We start from the raw sequence: 18,843 nt of genomic DNA on the forward strand, positions 1-18,843 counted from the left end.
TAGGGCCGGCATTTATGAGGAGATAACGTATGCTTCGTAATACGCTACTATGGGAATTCTTGCAAGTGTGCGAGATGCCCTGCACACTAGTACTAGTACTACTTCACCTCGCAGCCTTCGTTTCGACTGCTTTAATCAATATCACACTCACAATGTGCCTCTGCTGTGCCAATGTGATGCCCGTTATAAATGAGGCTATGAATGTCTCGAAATTCTTTGAGTCGCTTCTGTCTTCCTGGCCAGGCCATCACGGTGTGGATACCACGTGCATGCTGTGATTACCTCCTTCATAATCCATCAGCACCTCACAAGACTTGCAGTATTTTCATGACTTCCAGCGCATATCTTGTTCTCAAGTGTTAGTTTGAATCCATCCCTTAGAAGTATGTCAAGATTCGTCCCTCGTCATTTTAATGACTACCCTTCAGGACAGAACCCAGAACGTCTCCAGGGCACGGGACAGATCAACCTCGTGGTCACTGAAACGCTACAAGTTGTCGTCAATAGTATGTGTTACATCTATCCTCATAGCACGTACCAATGATTTCCCAAAGTATTTCTGGCGACACTTTATTTCGTCATCAATCTGCTGTTTTGTTTTGTGACAGACTCCGTGTCCGACCCGCACTTTGATACCCTCCAAGCCTTGGGTGAGGAGCCAGGCCAACCAGAACAACCCCAGGATTCGGAAGAGACAAACCTCGTGATCAGTGAAATGCTACTACAAGTCACCACCAGTATGTGCCATCTACCTTGACTCATCACGTGGTATCTATGATTTCCCATGACAGATTCCGTGTCGGATGACTCGGATCCACTCAATGATACCCTCCCAACCCTGGGTGAAGATCTAAGCCATCCAGAACAACCTCAGGACCCGGAAGAGACGCAAATTAGTAGAGTGCAACAGGTCATCATTGTTGGTATGTAATATCAATCTCCGTTTAGCACATATTAACGATTTCCAAGCCATTTGCGCAACTGATCTCACCCTTGGTCTCCGACGGATCCCTGCTGGTTTCCATGTGGTAGTAAAGACTGACGGTGCTGAGTGCCGAACAACCAACAAGTCTGTACACGTAGATCAGACTGTCGTCGAATGGAACGAGCCCATATTTTTGTAAGTTATCCTTGACCCTGTCTTCCCTGCGGGTATTGAGAAAGACTCTAGACCATGTGGGCCATCTTCTATAGTTCGAGTCAGCGTGTATGCCTCGTTTGAACTGGGTCCCATGCTCTGTCACGGAGAACTCCTCCGCACATTCGAGATCTCCGTCAGAGAATTACTGGATCGCAGTGAAAAATCGCTTCGTTAGTATTTTTTGTTGTAAATAACGCCTGACAGATGCTAATAAGTATCACAGCCATGATCTTTCAGCCCAAGCAGGGGGAAGTCGTATCGGCTTGTACATCGCTGTTCATGACAGTGGAGCAGCGACTCTCTGATAAAAAGGACAGCGCAGTTTTTTGCCCCCTCACTACCGTGAGTGGTCAATGCAGTCTGACATTCTGACGCTGAGAACTGTAATGTGTAGCTTACATCCCGCGATATGGATGCGTTAGCACTAAAGACGGACGCCGGACATCGTCTTCTCGCACGACACCGCAGGACGCAGAACGGCAGTGATCTTGACCAATCCATAAAACACTTTGAACGCGCTTCGGATCTCTGCCCCATGGACCATCCATACCGTTCTGCAGCCCTATTCAATCTAGCCACCGCAAACTTTGTTAGTTGCCAAGCTGACGGAAGATACCTCGACCTCGACGCCCCTATCACTCTATTTCAAGATGCACTTGACTTACGTCCTACTGGTCATCTAGACCGAACCGTCACCCAGCTTCATCTTGCTATTGCTCTGCTCTCTCGGTTCGCGAAACGGGGAGTTCAAACGGATGCTGATGCAGCTGAAGAGTTACTGAACGAAGTCCTTGATGTCTGCCACGCCAACAGCCACATTTACAGAGCAGCCTTGATTGCAATCGAAACATCCGCTGCGCATTCAACTGGAAGTATCGATGGAGATGACGGCAGGCAGGAGTGGCCCGCCGCATCCATGCTTCCATTATCGCCAAATCAACTTGCTCATCGAGTAGAACGGTATTTGCAGGGGGATGAACCTAGCGCCTTAGATGAAGTGATATCACTTCACTATGATGCACTGGGATACTACAACATCGGGCATCCTTACCGAGAGCAATTACTATACAATCTCGCGATAGTGCTGCAAATTCGGTTCGAGCGTCAAGGCGACGACGACGACTTGGATCAGGCTATCGCATTCAATATGGAAGTGATGGCCTTGTTTCCGGTCGGTCACACAGATCGGTACAAGTCATTGAACAACCTCGCGACTGCACTCTCCATCCGCTTTGAGCACCGAGGCAACGAAGAAGACTTGGATCAAGCCATCATACTTCAGAGGGAAGCGCTGGCATTGTGCCCAGTTGGTCACACAGATCGGTCCATGTCATTGAACAACCTCGCGAATCGACTCTCCACCCGCTTTGAGCACCGAGGCAATGGCGAAGACTTGGATCAAGCCATCGCACTTCACAGGGAAGCGCTAGCCTTGCGCCCGGTCGGTCACACAGATCGGCCCCCGTCATTACACAACCTTGCGACTCAACTCTCCTTCCGCTTTTACCACAGAGGCAACGACAAAGATTTGGATCAGGCTATCGCACTTCACAGGGAAGCGCTGGCCTTGCGCCCGGTCGGTCATACAGATCGGTACAAGGCATTAAACAGCCTCGCGGCTCCGCTCTCCATCCGCTTTGAGCACCGGGGCAATGACGAAGACTTGGATCAGGCTATCGCACTGTACAGGGAAGCGCTGGCATTGTGCCCAGTTGGTCACACAGATCGGTTAAAGACATTAAACGACCTCGCGAATCGACTCTCCTCCCTCTTTTCCTACCGAGGTAACGACGAAGACTTGGATCAGGCGATCGCACTTGAGAGAGAAGCGCTGGCTTTGTGCCCGGTCGGTCACGTAGATCGGTCCAAATTATTAAATAACCTTGCGATACAACTCTCCGCCCGCTTTTGGCACCGAGGCAATGACGAAGACTTGCATCAGGCTACCGCACTTCTTCGAGAAGCGCTGGCTTTGCGGCCAGTCGGTCGCGCAAATCGGTCCCACCCATTAAACAACCTCGCGAGTCAACTCTCCTCCCAATTTCGTCACACAGGCAACGACAAAGACTTGGATGAGGCTATCGCACTTCATACAGAAGGGCTGGCCTTACGCCCGGTCGGTCACACAGATCGGTCCATATCATTAAATAACCTTGCGGTTCAACTCTCCACCCGCTTTGAGCACCGAGGCAATGACGAAGACTTGGATCAAGCCATCGCACTTCACAGGGAAGCGCTAGCCTTGCGCCCGGTCGGTCACACAGATCGGTCCTCGTCATTACATGACCTTGCGAATCAACTCCACACCCGCTTTGAGCATCAACACAACAGAGAGGACCTCGACGAGTCACGAGAGAACCTACACTATGCATTAACTCTGTTGACGCAACATGATCCTCGTCAATTACTAGTTCATAGCTCGCTAGCTAACGTCTATCTATCATTCCATCATTCAAGTCTTGACGGCACCAGCACCGGCGAAGATACGGACAGTCTGAATGCTGCCATGCATCATATCAAGGCAGCAGCAAATGTCATTTCTGGAGGCTTACGAACCCGCCTGCGAGCAAGTCTACACTGGGTGGACTATGCTAGTCGACATTCACATGGTACTCAACTGGAGGCTTACGGGACCTCTATGCAACTTCTAGACGCTTACATGTCTGCGACAGTCTCTGTATCGTCTCGTCTTAATGCCATGAACATGAAGGAATTCCCAAGTACGCTTGCCGTGGATGCTGCGTCATGTGCACTTCGCAGTGGCGATGTTCCTCGCGCTGTTGAGTTGTTGGAGCAAGGCAGGACTGTCCTCTGGACCCAGATGACACGACTCCGCACGCCTCTTGAAAGCCTACAGACTCGCGGCGATCATGCAGTAGCCCTGATGAAGAGATTTAGACACCTCAGCTCCCTTCTTGACAAACCTACTGCGAGTGATCCAGAAAGGACCCCAAGAGTCGATGTAGAAGCAGAAGAAACCCGGTACAGACGTCTAGTGCAGGACTGGAATAGACTTGTAGAAGAGATCCGGAAGATCGAGGGCTTTTCTCGCTTCCTACTTCCCCCTTTGTTCTCCGATCTTCAAGATGCAGCTCGTGATGGGCCTATCATCGTGCTTATCGCAAGCCGGTCGTCTTGCCATGCCATTATCATCTCGCACAAGCGACCTCCGGCTAGCATTCAACTCCCTACCGATTTTCAGAAACTTGCCAAAGTGGTAATCGCACTCCAAAATGCAGTTCGCAAAGAGGCCGGTCCTAACGGGAACCAATCAGCATTGATAAAAGCTTTGAGGGAGTTGTGGGATGGTGTCGTCCGCCCAGTGGTAGAGAATCTGAACGGATTTGCTCCACGAGGTTCCCGAATATGGTGGTGCCCGACGTCTCTCTTCAGTTTCTTGCCGTTGCACGCTGCTGGCGAGTACAGGGCAAATGGAGAGTCCCTTTCGCAACAATATATCTCTTCGTATACGCCATCACTCGCCGCGCTGATGAAGGCTCGCGGAAGTCATGACCGGTCCCCGTCGGTGCCCTTCGTTGCCATCGGTCAGAATCTCCCAGCCGGTGCCTCATTAATTTTGGATGCTGTGGAGCCTGAACTGGAATTGGTGCGGAGTCTTTTGCCCCCTCCCCCAACTGTCTCCTTCTCCAAGATAACCAGTGTCGATGCTACGAAATCGAGAGCACTGTGCGCATTGCGAGACAATACTTGGCTCCATCTCGCTTGTCACGGGACACAAAGATTTGACGAACCCTTCAAGTCGGCCTTTCTTATGCGCGACCAGCCGCTTTCACTCCTCGACATCACCCAAATGGATCTCTCTCAGCATCAATTCGCATTTCTTTCTGCCTGTGAAACCGCAGTCGGTGCCTTTAGTACGCCCGACGAAGTGATACACCTAGCGGCTGGCCTGCAATTCGCCGGGGTTAAGAGCGTCGTTGGGACATTGTGGAAAGTCAATGACAGTACTGTGCAGTGCTTAGTCAAGGCATTCTACAAAAACTTGTGCGGGGATGGCACAATGAATTCCAAACGAGCTGCTCGGGCGCTGCACCGAGCGGTCCAGTCGTTGGCTTGTGACAGGGACATACCCTTGGACCAGCGCATAGTGTTTGTGCATATTGGCATATGATCAATTCCGTGCGTCTTCCCACCTTGATCAAAGCATTCTTGAGACAATCTGACGACTTCGCATGTAGGACCCAGTGATGACCACACGCAAGGACTTTCGATATTCCAGACTTTGAGACTGTATACCTCCACAACACAAGACACAAGTTTCGATGAACGCGATAGTAATAGTCGGACGTTTGAATCGCGCCGTGAGGGTATTGAATGCACTCCCACTCACCATGCAGCACCGAAAGCCAGTGCTCATGAAGAGCTTGGCCCTGGCAGGATAGACTGACCATAGACGAATGAAAATAAGCAGTCGTCCGTCCTCTCTTCGGAATAGATACTAAAAGTGTTGTGTGTAAAGCACACAATCAGATTGAAATCGCAAAACGTTGAGTCAAGACGTAAATCATACAGTACAGATAATAACGGTGTTGTAAAATGTGCGCATTGTGCGTCAGAAGAATGAGACAGATGAACCACCTGTACTGAGTGTATGGTCAGTCTGAATCGTTCGCCTGCAATAAGCAAATGATCTATACATCGTACAAGCGTTGTCCTTGGATGATATATGAATCTACTTATACTGGAATGGGGCTGATTGAATAGTCCGAGAACTCACAGTCTGGTCCGAGTCTGACTGTCTCCCTTCTGTCCGCCATCGGATTGCTAAAGCCATTAATTTGAAAAGAAATAGCCATGTAAATGTGGGAATGATATATGAGATGATGATTGCTCAACAAGAGTCAACTCCGGTTAATTATTAGTTTGTCATAGGCCCTATCGAGTGATGCGCCGCGAATCGGCGTGTCACCCAAATCTTCGACTATTCGCAATGAACGAAGGAACTCCGTCGAGATCAACCGTTTGGCAAGTTGGTAAAAGTATGGAGAGGAATTGTGGGAGTGCGTGGCGGCCCATGTGCATAAGGCAGGACAACATGTCCAACAAAGGCTCCAATTTGTGGCTGCAGCAAAAACGAAGGTTGGTCTTTTGTTGAGCAGATGCTAGTAGTTAGGACCGTCACGTTCAGACAGCATCCATGACTCAAGATTACGTAGATGCTCCCTCCAAAAGATGTAATTATGTATGCATTGAAGCACATTCTATTTACTCGCTGCAGCTGGTGATCCATGCCTTCTCCTGCAACATGTTATCTGACAGCAGTAGGATGACCTGTTGATATGTCAAGCTTGGGCGGTGACATGGACATTCAGGAGTGCTTCGCAATACGCGCGAAAATGCGGAATGCCCTGCTTTACTTCAGCCTCGCACCCTACAATGTGGCTCTGGTGTAGAAATCTGATGCCTGTCGTAAATGAGGCTATGGGTGACTCGGGCTCGATATTATGCGTCGTTTCTGTCCTGTTGGGCCATCGGTACTGCATGGTGTGGATACCACGTGCATCCTGTGATTCCCTCCTTCATCAGCATCTCACAGGTTCTACAATCTTTTCGTGACCTGCCGCAGCACACATCTTATTCTCAAGTGTCAGTTTGAATCCATCCCTCAGTCATGTCAAGATTCGTCCCTGGCCATTTCGATGACTACCATCCACCCTTGGGAGAGAACCCAGAACGCCTCCAGGACACGGGACAGATAAACCTCGTGATCAGTGCAACGCTACAAGTTGTCGTCAATAGTATGTGTCTCATCTATCTTCATTTAGCACGTACCAATAAATTCCCAAAGCAATTCTGGCGACATTTTATTTCGTCATTGATCTGCTGTTTTGTTTGGCGACAGACTCTGTGGGCGACCTGCTCGATGATACCCTCCAAGCCTTGCGTGAGGAGCCAAGCCAACCAGCACAACCCCAGGATCCGGTAGAGACAAACCTTGTGATCAATGAAATGCTACAAGTCACCATCAACAGTATGTGCCATCTACCTTCCCTCAGCACGTGGTACCTATGATTTCCCATGTCAGGTTCCGTGTCGGATCCACTTGATGATACCCTCCCGGCCTTGGGTGAGGAACTAAGCCATCCAGAACAGTACCAGGACCTGAGAGACACACACATGACTAGAGTGCAACGGGTCGTCGTCACTGGTATGTGATATCAATATCCGTTTAGCAGATATTGACGATTTCCAAGCTATTCGCGCAACTGATCTTACCCTTGGTCTCCGGCGGATCCCTACTGGCTTCCACGTGGTAGTAAAGACTGATAGTGCCGAGTGCCAAACAAGCAACAAGCCTGTGTACGTAGACCAGGTGGTCGTCGAATGGAACGAGCCCATACTTCTGTAAGCTGTCCTTCACCCCGTCTTTCCTGCAGGTATTAACAAAAACTCTAGGCCATGCAGGCCATCTTCTATAGTTCGAGTCACCGTGTATGCCTCGTTTGAACTGGGTCCCATGCTCTGTCATGGAGAGGTCCTCCGCACATTCGAGATCTCCGTTAGAGAATTACTGGATCGCAGCGAAAAATTGCATCGTCAGTATTGTCCATTGCAAATAACGCCTGACAGATTTTAACGAGTATCACAGCCCTAATCTTTCAGCCTAAGCAGGGGGAAGCCGTATCCCCATGTACTTCACTGTTGATGACACTGGAGCAGCGACTCTCTGATCAAAAGGACATTGCAGTTCTTTGCCCCCGTACTACCGTGAGTGATCAATGCAGCCTGGCATTCTGATTCTGAGAGCTGTAATGTATAGTTTACATCCCGCGATATGGATGCGTTAGCACTGAAGACGGATGCTGGACATCGTCTTCTCGCACGATACCGCAGGACGCAGAACAGTAGTAATCTCGACCAATCCATAAAGCACTTTGAACGTGCCTTGGATCTCTGCCCCGTGGACCACCCCTACCGTCCTGCAGCCCTATTTAATCTAGCCACCGCAAAGTTTGTTAGTTGCCAAGCTGACGGAAGATACCTCGACCTTGACGCCCCTATCACTCTATTTCAAGATGCACTTGATTTGCGTCCCATTGGTCATCTGGACCGAACCGTCACCCAGCTCCATCTTGCCATTTCTCTGTTGTCTCGCTTCACAAAACAGGGATTTCAAACGGATGCAGATATGGCTGAAGAGTTACTGAGTGAAGTTCTCGATGTCTGCCACGTCAACAGCCATGTTTACAGAGCAGCTTTGATTACAATCGATGCATCCGCTCTGCATTCTGCTGGAAGCATTGATATAAATGATCTTGGGCAGGAGCAGCCCGCCGCATCCATACTTCCATTAGCGCCGGATCAACTTGTTGATCGAGCAAAGCAGTGTTTGCAGAGAGATGAGCCCCGTGACTTAGATGAAGTGATATCCCTTCATTATGATGCACTGGGATACTATAACACAGGGCATGCTCGCCGAGGGCAATTGCTATGTAATCTGGCTGTAATGCTGGAAATTCGCTTCGAGCGTCGAGGCAATGATAAAGACTTCGATCAAGCTATCGCACTTCAGATGGAAGTGCTGGCTTTGATCCCGGTCGGTCACACCTATCGGTACAAGGCATTAGACAACCTCGCGAATCACCTCTCCATTCGCTTTAAGCGCCGAGGCAACGACGAAGACTTAGATCAGGCTATCACACTTCGCAGGGAAGCGCTGGCTTTGTGCCCAGTCGGTCACACAGATCGGTTTTTGCTAATAAGTAACCTCGCGGCTCAACTCTCCATCCACTTTCACCATCGAAGCAATGCTGAAGACTTGGATCAGGCGATTGCACTTCAGAGGGAAACTCTAGCTTTCTGCCCAGTCGGTCACACAGATCGGTCTGTGTTATTAAACAACCTCGCGACTCATCTCTCCACTTGCTTTGATCACCAAGGCAATGGCGAAGACTTGGATCAGGCTATCGCACTTCACAGAGAAGCGCTAGCCTTGCGCCCAGTCGGTCACATAGATCGGTTCATGTCGTTAAACAACCTCGCAATTCAACTCTCCATCCGCTTTGAGCACAGAGGCAATAATGACGACGTCGATCAGGCTATTGCACTTCAGACGGAAGCGCTGGCTTTGCTCCCAGCCTGTCACACAGATCGGTTTGCACCAATAAGTAACCTGGCGAGCCAACTCGATATCCGCTTTGAGCACCGAGGTAACGACAAAGACTTGGATCAGGCGATCGCACTCGGGAGAGAAGCGTTGGCTTTGCTCCCAGTCGGTCACACAGATCGGTCTAAGTCATTGAACAACCTCGCGAATCAAATCTCCTCCCGTTTTTTCCACAGGGGCGACTACGAAGATTTGACTCGGGCGATTGCACTTCACAGGGAAGCACTGACTCTGCGCCCAGTTGGTCACACAGATCGGCCCTCGTCATTACATAACCTTGCCAATCAACTCTCCATCCGCTTTGAGCACCGACGCAACGACGAAGACTTGGATCAGGCGATTGCACTTGAGAGGGAAGCACTGGCTTTGTGCACGGTCGGCCACAAAGATCGATCTGCGTCGATGAGTAACCTCAGGAGTCAACTTTCCATCCGCTTTCAGCACCGAGGCAATGACGAAGACTTGGATCAGGCTATCGCACTTCACATGGGAGCGCTGGCTTTGTGCCCAGTCGGTCATACAGATCGGTGCAGATCATTAAACAGTCTCGCGTATCAAATCTCTTCCCGCTTTAAGCATCGAGGCAACGACAAAGACTTGGATCAGGCGATTGAACTTCAGAGAGAAGCGCTGGCTTTGTGCCCGGTCGGTCACAGAGATCGATCCATGTTATTAAATCACTTTGTGATGCAGCTCTCCTTCCGCAGTGAGCACCGAGGTAATGACGAAGACTTGGATCAGGTTACCGCACTTCTTCGGGAAGTGCTGGCTTTGTGCCCAGTCAGTCACACACATCGGCCCTCGTCATTACACAGCCTCGCGAATCATCTCTCTATCCGCTTTAAGTACCGAGGCAATGACAAAGACTTGGATCAGGCTATCGCACTCCAGACGGAAGCACTGGCCTTGCACCCGGTCGGTCACAGAGATCGGTCCATGTCATTAAACAACCTCGCGAATCACCTCTCCATCCGCTTTCATTACCGAGGCAATGACGAAGACTTGGATCAGGCTATCGCACTTCACAGAGAAGCGCTAGCCTTGCGGCCGGTCTGTCACACAGATCGGTCCTCGTCATTATATAACCTTGCTAATCAACTCTCCACCCGCTTTGAGCATCAACACAACAAAGAAGACCTCGACGAGTCACGAGAGAACCTACACTGTGCATTGGCTCTGTTGACGCAACATGATCCTCGTCAATTACTAGTCCACAGGTCACTAGCTGACGTCTATCTATCATTCCATCATTCAGACCTTCACGGCACAAGCACAGGCGAAGATATGGACGATCTGAATGCTGCCATGCACCATATCAAGGCAGCAGCAAATGTTGTCTCTGGAGGCTTGCTATCCCGCCTACGAGCAAGTCTACGCTGGGCGCACTATGCTAGTCGACATTCACATGGTACTCAACTGGAGGCTTATGCAACTTCCATGCAACTTCTGGACGCTTACATGTATATGACAGCTTCGGTATCGTCTCGTCGTGATGCCATGAAGGAATTCCCAAGTACGCTTGCTGTTGATGCTGCATCGTGTGCTCTTCGCAGTGGTGACGTGCGTCGTGCTGTTGAGTTGTTGGAGCAAGGCAGGACTATCATCTGGACACAGATGGCACGACTCCGCACGCCTCTTGACAGCCTTCAGACTCGCGGTGATCATGCAGTGGCTCTGATGAAGAGATTCAGAGACCTCAGCTCCCTCCTTGATAAACCTCGTGCGAGCCATTTAGAAGGGACCACAAGAGTCAATATAGAAGCAGAAGAAACCCGGTACAGACGTCTAGTGGAGGACTGGAATAGAGTTGTAGAAGAGATCCGGAAGATCGAGGGCTTTTCTCGCTTCCTACTTCCCCCTTTGTTCTCCGATCTTCAAGATGCAGCTCGTGATGGCCCTCTCATTGTTCCCATCACAAGCGTGTCGTCTTGTCATGCTATTATAATACCGCACAAGAAAGCTCCGACTAGCCTTCAACTCCCTATCAATTTTGAAAAACTCCGGAGATTGGTGCTCGCACTCCAGATGGCGATCAATAAAGAGGCCGGTCCCAAAGGGAGCCAACCAGCGCTAACAAAGGCTTTGAGGGAGCTGTGGGACGGCGTCGTCTGCCCGGTGGTCAGGAGTCTGGGCGGATTTGCACAACGAGGTTCCCGAATATGGTGGTGCCTGACGACTTTCTTCAATTTCTTGCCATTACACGCTGCTGGCGAGTACAGGGCAAATGGAGAGTCCCTTTCGCAGCAATATATCTCTTCATACACGCCATCGCTTACCGCGCTGATAAAGGCTCGCAGGCATGTTAGGTCCCCGTCAGTGTCCTTTGCTGCCATTGGTCAGAATCTCCCGGCCGGTGCTTTATTTGCTTTGGATGGTGTAGAACCTGAGCTGGAATTGGTGCGGAGTCTCTTACCTTCAAGTGTTTCCTTTACCAAGGTGACAAGTGTCGATGCAACAAAATCGAGAGCACTACATGCATTGCAGGATAATACTTGGCTTCATTTCGCGTGTCATGGGACACAGAGATTCGACAAACCCTTCAATTCAGCCTTTCTCATGCGTGACCAACCGCTTTCCCTCCTTGATATAACCCAAATGGATCTCTCTCAGCATCAATTTGCATTTCTTTCTGCCTGCGAAACCGCACTTGGTGAGCCTACAACACCCGACGAAGTGATCTTTGGGGGACGCTCTAACGTTTTGAGAGAAGGGATACTGTTCAAATGTATTGGGTGCGTAGCTATGGTACAGTTTGACTAGGTAATGAAGCGCTAAGACAATGGGCGATAGCGCGAAACGCTAACCGGCCCCAATCGAAGATCTGCCGGGGTGGTGTGAGCTGCGAATCCCTTGAACAGTAGGAGTCCACGACGACGCATCGCAGCGACGCCGTAGAACCCCAAAATGGTAGGAGGAGAGGACTACTCACGGGAGGGAAGATGGTTGAATAGTTCTCGGCAACACGAACCTTACGAAGTTTTCGTGGAAGGCGGGTACAGCCTGCATATACGGTGCCATGATTTGAGCGTGCTTTTGAAGGTACAGCAGAAACGCATCACTGCTCCATCGTCCTTTTGCCTTGACGACCTCAAAAGGAACATTTCATAATAGGTATTCGAGGGTGGACCCTATGCGAATTCCGTGTCCTTGCAAAGGGTCCATTCCTGCCGCTCTAGCTGCTTGAGCGAGACGAGATATAAACTTCTGTTTTGTTAACGGACGATGGCCGTTCTTAAATCGATAAGCGAAAAGAGCGCCGCCCGGCGGGGGCTCGTTAACTCTTAAGTGGTGCAGAAATGCGCTCTCAGGATCTGAGGGACCGTTTTGTTGCGCGAATGATACTTCTTGGCCTTCTGCCGCTGTCTTGGTGCGAGGAATGTGGAACACCCGCATCTGAAGGTTGTTACGGTCTCAATCGATCCGCATGTCCGAGAGTTTGACGTGGATATTTGGATCAAAGGCGGAGAGGTTAGGAACTGTGAATTTGCCAACACGCGCCGTGCAATAGAATGCTGTAACGAGACAACCGAAGACAGCTGCGTCTAGGGGGGAGTCGAGGTTAAGGTGTCCGCGCAGGGTACAAATGAATTCGACCGTGAATGGGCGCCGTTTCTTGCGCTTTGAAGTTATGGGAGTGAGGTTTTCTGTTGCCTTGAGGAGCGCATCGATCTGTACATCGTCGAGCGACCAGTCTAGTCCGTGCAAAATGTGCCAAGCATGCACACCGAATACATAGTTTGCTATGGTTTTTCCAGAGTACGAACCTGCTGCGGCCGCGATGAAGGCGGAGATGAGAACAGATGATGCTGGGGCTCGGTCGATTTCGGGGATCGCACAGGAGTCGCAGAAAACGTGGTAGACAAGTAGGCCGGATCCATATGATTCATGGGTACTTGCAGCCCAGGTGTGGCACATTACATCTTGAATGCGTGTCAGGTCGTTGGTCGACAGGGAGTGTGCTTTCGATCTTGACGCGGCTGGGAGCCATAAACGGAGGCGTTCTTTGGCTGTGCAATGTGGGCGCAGCGATGATGGCAGCAGATGGAGACTAGCAGGGTAAGCTAAACAGATGTTAGTTGGTGGGCTCTGGCGCTGTGTGCATGGGAGAGCACATACTAGGCTTGCGACGTTTGGAAAAGTTCTTCCCCTTGTCGTTCGAGGACTCTGTTTGCGAGGGCGCGTTCAGCGTCCCTACGCCAGACCATTCAGTCAAAACCCCACGTAGAACCTGTACCCCGGACATGCCAAAAGGCTGTAGACCATGTGCAGCCAGAGGCTGGCCAGCTGTACTAAATTTATGTAGATGTGGCACTGGCCAGCCCGTAGAGGCTTATCCTAGCCAATATCAATTCTACATACAGTAATATTCTACTAGCTATATACTAGAGTACCAGACCTGCCAGAGATGTAGGACAAGTGCTGGCCAGATATTGAATGGGAGATAGGAGACCCGTAGAAACTGACCAGCCAGACATGTAGAGCCTGTGCTGGCCAGATATTGAATGGGAGGTAGGAGACCTGTAGAAACTGACCAGCCAGACATGTAGAGCCTGTGCTGGCCAGAAGTAAAATGGGATGTAGGAGACTGGTAAAAACTGACCAGCCAGAGACCCAGAGCCTGTGCTGGCCAGAAGTGAAATGGGATGTAGGAGACCCGTAGAAACTGACCAGCCAGACCTGTAGAGTCTGTGCTGGCCAGATATCAAATGGCAGGTAGCAGGCCCGTAGAAACTAACCAGCCAGAGACCTAGAGCCTGTGCTGGCCAGATATCAAATGGCAGGTAGGAGACCCGTAGAAACTGACCAGCCAGACATGTAGAGCCTGTGCTGGCCAGATATTGAATGGGAGGTAGGAGACCCGTAGAAACTGACCAGCCAGACATGTAGAGCCTGTGCTGGCCAGAAGTGAAATGGAAGGTAGGAGACTGGTAAAAACTGACCAGCCAGAGACCTAGAGCCTGTGCTGGCCAGAAGTGAAATGGGAGGTAGGAGACCCGTAGAAACTGACCAGCCAGACATGTAGAGCCTGTGCTGGCCAGATATCAATTGGCAGGTAGGAGACCTGTAGAAACTGACCAGCCAGACATGTAGAGCCTGTGCTGGCCAGAAGTGAAATGGAAGGTAGGAGACCCGTAGAAACTGACCAGCCAGAGACCTAGAGCCTGTGCTGGCCAGAAGTGAAATGGGAGGTAGCTGACTGGTAGAATTCAAACAAGTACCAGAAGCAAGTCCAGCATATTTTTTCTCTGAACACCAAAATCACAAGGGTGGTATAATGGTGATAATATAGTTAAGATACCATAATCATCTTGTCCTTGAATGAATTCTCTGCATTGAGCACAAATCTTTCCCATAAGAGCACCTGCCGTTGTGCATAAGCTTGATGCCCAAGCCTTGTGGCTTGTTGATATCTTTTGTCCCATTCACCCATCTTGTGCCTAAACCAGCCAACCGTCCAACCCATCTCATGCCGAACCAAATTTAATTCCTCCTCCCACCTTTGCCACCTAGCCTTAGCTTTTAACCAATTGACCCTGTAGACTAATACTTGTGGTAAGAATGCATGTTGACGATTAAGTACCACTCACATTCATCCATCCACAAGTCTTGGTGAACATCACCACCATTGTTGACCCTCCAAAACCAAGCTAGTCTGTCTGATCCCTGACCATATCTATTCTCCTCTGTCACTTCCTGGTTTACGGTGAGCTGGTTGGGCTGAATTTGTTGATAAACATTCCTGAGAGTTTCTTCATCCACCCCTAGTCTCCCCATGGCATCCCTTGCCCTTTGATAACTTCGAACACACTTATCTATTTTTATTCGGCACCGAAAAGCCTCTTGCTTTGACCTGGTGCCCACCCAGGTAGAATCCGAACTCCGGAAGTGTTGCCGATAAATGATTGCTTTATGACCAAGGGCCTGCCGTAACCTTTCTAGGCAATCATTTGCCTGACCCTGCCGTAACTGGAGTTCTTCGCTCCGCAGAGCACCCAAGTCAAGGGCTAGAGCATCCTGGTGTGATATTGATGACGGCATCCAAATACCCATCACTTCTGCAGGAACTTCATCACCGATCTCTTCTGAAGTAAACTCAACATCTCCAACTTCTTGCCCTAGCTCCTCGGTATCTGCTGTGCAAAACCTGATGTCATCCATGGGCATTGTACCTGAGTTTAATTCGATGCCTTGCGTCATGGCATCAGTTTTTTCGTGATATTTTGAGATCCGGACAGCTAATTTTTGACGTTTCTCTGCCACCACAGCCTTTTGAGTAGCAGATGCATCTTGGGGAAGCTGCCGAATATCTACTCGCAATGCATCCCTAGGGCTGAATTGAAACATGTGTGAATGCAAAGGTGATTAAATGACTTACTGTGCATCCTCCAAATTGATACCTTCAATAAGCCAAGATACCGATCCCAATTTGCCAGTATCAGCATATTCGGTTTCGGTTAATTTAAGCCGTATTTCTGCCATTGTTGGTGCTTCGAATCACCCATCAGAATGTACATGGCATGGAAGCCGGTAGAAGCTCTGGAACACTCACCTTTATCTATTCTTAGATGGTATATGTCGAGATGCTCCCCCCTCAGCTCCATTGCTTGTTTCTCATCACTTTCCCACAAGCTGACTTTGTTGACATCCAAAGATTTCGTAAGATCTTCAAATGGAATCCTTGTGTCATCAATGCCCTTATCCGCACGTTTGTACTTTCGTAACAGGGTCTTAACTGATAATATTTAATCAAAGTCTCATTGATTCCAAATATGAGACTCACTGATACCAACAAGTTTTTTCCAATTCGAGTTCCGCATATGGTCATCAAGGATTTCTTGACGGTGGGCTTGACTCATGGAACGGGCTGTTGGGGATATCTTATTGAAGGGAGCCCAGAGTGTCTCCATGATTTCGCCATCAACCTGGGCAGCTCCAACAATGAAGTTCAGGCTGTATCTAGCAAAACAAGCTAGTTTATGAGCGCTGAGATGAAATTTCCCTACAGCAGCTATAATCTCCACATTGTCAGGGAGCGTCAGGGCAGGGCAGTTGTCAACACGCTCTGCAAAGTGAAGGTTCCACTGACACCCCACATCATAAATGACGAGAGAGGTATCAATTCGGTCCCCAGAGTGCTTAATACCCTCACATATGGAGTAATCTATATTCATGTGGCTTAACAGGATTTTGTCAGCATATTTAGGTCATCACATAATAAATCAAAGAAGACTTGCCGTTCACCCTTCTGGAAGTCTACTACAGAGTGTGGAACAAAACATCCATGCCTAGCACAAGCTGTGGCACCCACCCCAGTGGCTCGAAGGTTGCTCCGGTTTGCATTTGCTGCATTGACTGCCCGATGGTTGCTACATGTGGACCTCTTCTGACACATTGAGAATGCCACTGAGAATTCAAAATCAATTAGTTGGCTGACCTCTTTGCTTTCCATTGCTGAGCTCAAGTGAGCTTGATATTCAGCATCGGTTACCATGTAACCTGAACCATCTGAGAGGAAGATGTCTAATTCAGGCTCACGCATGTTCATATGCTGAGCAGTGAAGTTTCCATCAACTACCAATCTCCTCATAACTAGCCACCTGCAACCAACAATTAGCTTTGTTTGACCTTAGTTAAGCTACAACAGAAACAGCGACCGGGCGGCTCCCAACTACTCCTGGCCAGCATTTAGTCTACCCTGGGTAGAACTGAGGCTGGCCAGCTTGATCCCCAGCTAGACTGACTGGCCAGGATATGTGATAGCAGCCGTAGTAGGTGTACTGGCCGGAGCATTTAATAATCAAACAACTTGCCTTTCATACTTCTGCTCCCACAGCAAAGGCATATTGATTCCCGGCTGTGGACACGAAGGGCAGAAGAGAGCCAGATCTCCTGGGCCAGGCCCTGATTCCACATTGTGGCCGAATCCAAACCATTTTCGGTTCTTTAAGTCCCGCCACAGTCGGGATACTCTCATGAGTTCACGGTACCGATCCTATCAATGCACGCTAGGTATTCAGAAAAATATACTGATCAAGTGCACTCAAACTCACTGGGACAGTATCCTGGAATGCATTATTAGTCAACCTTGTGAGTTTCTCAAAGAAGCTCCTCGCGGAGGTTTTGCATTCCAAGGCGTCAATGAGAAAATGATCCAGCACCTCGAAGGTAAAAGCAGTCTTGGGACGGGTGGAGCTGGCAGGAAATAGTCCAGCTCTTAGGAGCTGTAGATGCTGTTCGGAATCGGATCCCTGGCAATGACACCATGCTATATTATGCGTGAACACCCCAGAAGAATGTACAATAGTGACCAGGGTGGTATCATGGGGCAATGTGTCAACCTCCTGGTCACAAAGTTGTGAAGCTTCATACCAAGGGCAAGACTCTCCACCGTGTCCTAAGTACCATATAAAACCCTGGTCAGCTAGAGTGACATCCTCGAAGCACTTCCCGATCCACAATTGGATTTTGTGAAAAGGTAATGACTGATGCAACTTGATCATGCAAGGGCAACACCAGCCATGGTCTCCAGTGCAAGTCGAACAACTGAATATGGCCTCAGCACTTCGGCAAGTCTCGCAGGGGCCAGCACGGATAAATTGTTCTGATTCCAGGATGATGTCTAGATATAGATCTCGGTAGGCAAGATACTCTGCTATAAAGTTGTTTTGCATCTATATTATGTATTATGAGAAGAGAGTTATCTGTAAGATACAAATTGTGGGTTGTACCTTGGTTTTTCTTGCGTGCTGAGTAGCCTCTCCTTCTAGACCAAAGTCACCAAATGTCTCGATGTCTGGGAAATCCATCGAGGCCTCCTTTGCTCGCTTCCTGGGGCTGGAGGAGGAGGAACACCCTCCTGATATTTCATACAGTGGATCAGCATGAGATTCGAGCCACAAGGGCTTTCCCCTCTTTCCTGCCGTAGGTTTGTAGGCAATATAGTTGACATCCAGGTCTTTTCGTTGTGACAAACTACCCCTGTCTTTGAAAGAATATGAAACAGCCTTCAGACGGGTTTTTTTCTGGCCAGACATAACACTTGGACCAAGGAATGAGAATGAGCACTCTGAAATAAGGCAAGCAATGCAACTGAAAAACGATCTCCATCAAATCCAGCCGTATCTCCTCTTGATAGATTAATTAACTCTATTTACCGTCTAACTGCTACCCCCCCGCGCCCAACTCCACTTATTTTTCCCACCTTCTTCCCACAAACAGGTTTCGGACCTCTACCAGCCCCCACTCGCTTGAGAAAATCCTGCTCAATTGGAAAGCTCGGCCTTGGGATGTCCTGCTTATCGTGGACCTTATCCTTGACAAAGTGGGCAATCACAATCCTCTCACCATCACCCCAACCTGGGACTCCATGTTTCAACACCTTGCCTGCAATATATACCATAGTCCCAGGGGGGTAACCTAGTTCGGCGCCCAAGTCCGGCAGATCTAGTATGGCCTGGTTGGCTTGGCCAAGGCTAACCAGAAGGTCGTAGAATGATGGTGATGCTCCTGGATCTCGGTGATGGGGTGTCTCTCGATTGACAATTACCTCAATTCCCGAAAAGACAGAGGGCCA

The 18,843-nt window shown here is 49.5% G+C and overlaps 4 protein-coding genes across 4 annotated transcripts; 2 read left to right on the forward strand and 2 right to left on the reverse strand.

Annotated features, from left to right (window-relative positions):
* The first annotated feature begins 578 nt into the window (after nucleotides 1-578).
* HD556DRAFT_169747 (CHAT domain-containing protein) lies at nucleotides 579-5,724 on the forward strand. Its single transcript, XM_041309788.1, has 6 exons — nucleotides 579-923; nucleotides 970-1,120; nucleotides 1,172-1,311; nucleotides 1,365-1,483; nucleotides 1,536-5,281; nucleotides 5,341-5,724. Exons 1-5 carry the CDS (start codon nucleotides 785-787, stop codon nucleotides 5,271-5,273), a joined length of 4,287 nt encoding a protein of 1,428 aa, XP_041163588.1. The 5' UTR covers nucleotides 579-784; the 3' UTR covers nucleotides 5,274-5,281; nucleotides 5,341-5,724.
* Nucleotides 5,725-6,583: 859 nt separating this feature from the next.
* HD556DRAFT_1460836 (CHAT domain-containing protein) lies at nucleotides 6,584-12,029 on the forward strand (the record flags this gene model as incomplete). Its single annotated transcript, XM_041308231.1, has 7 exons — nucleotides 6,584-6,900; nucleotides 6,951-7,133; nucleotides 7,188-7,310; nucleotides 7,357-7,507; nucleotides 7,559-7,698; nucleotides 7,752-7,870; nucleotides 7,923-12,029. The coding sequence occupies exons 1-7, from the start codon at nucleotides 6,774-6,776 to the stop codon at nucleotides 12,027-12,029; spliced, it is 4,950 nt and encodes a 1,649-aa protein (XP_041163589.1). The 5' UTR covers nucleotides 6,584-6,773.
* A 2,530-nt stretch (nucleotides 12,030-14,559) lies between these two features.
* On the reverse strand, nucleotides 14,560-17,941 carry HD556DRAFT_1232028 (uncharacterized protein; the record flags this gene model as incomplete). The annotated part of the gene is made up of 9 exons (XM_041297479.1): nucleotides 14,560-14,810; nucleotides 14,858-15,594; nucleotides 15,646-15,757; nucleotides 15,820-16,002; nucleotides 16,051-16,431; nucleotides 16,482-16,650; nucleotides 16,705-16,867; nucleotides 17,090-17,262; nucleotides 17,321-17,941. 9 exons carry the CDS (start codon nucleotides 17,939-17,941, stop codon nucleotides 14,560-14,562), a joined length of 2,790 nt encoding a protein of 929 aa, XP_041163590.1.
* A 653-nt stretch (nucleotides 17,942-18,594) lies between these two features.
* Nucleotides 18,595-18,843, reverse strand: HD556DRAFT_1194052 (uncharacterized protein; the record flags this gene model as incomplete). The annotated part of the gene is made up of 1 exon (XM_041296241.1): nucleotides 18,595-18,843. A coding segment is annotated over one exon (249 nt), but the record flags the coding sequence as incomplete, so codon positions are not given.

Source organism: Suillus plorans (assembly GCF_016647745.1).
Source record: "Suillus plorans strain S12 chromosome Unknown HD556scaffold_12, whole genome shotgun sequence".
Taxonomy (NCBI): Eukaryota; Fungi; Basidiomycota; class Agaricomycetes; order Boletales; family Suillaceae; genus Suillus; species Suillus plorans.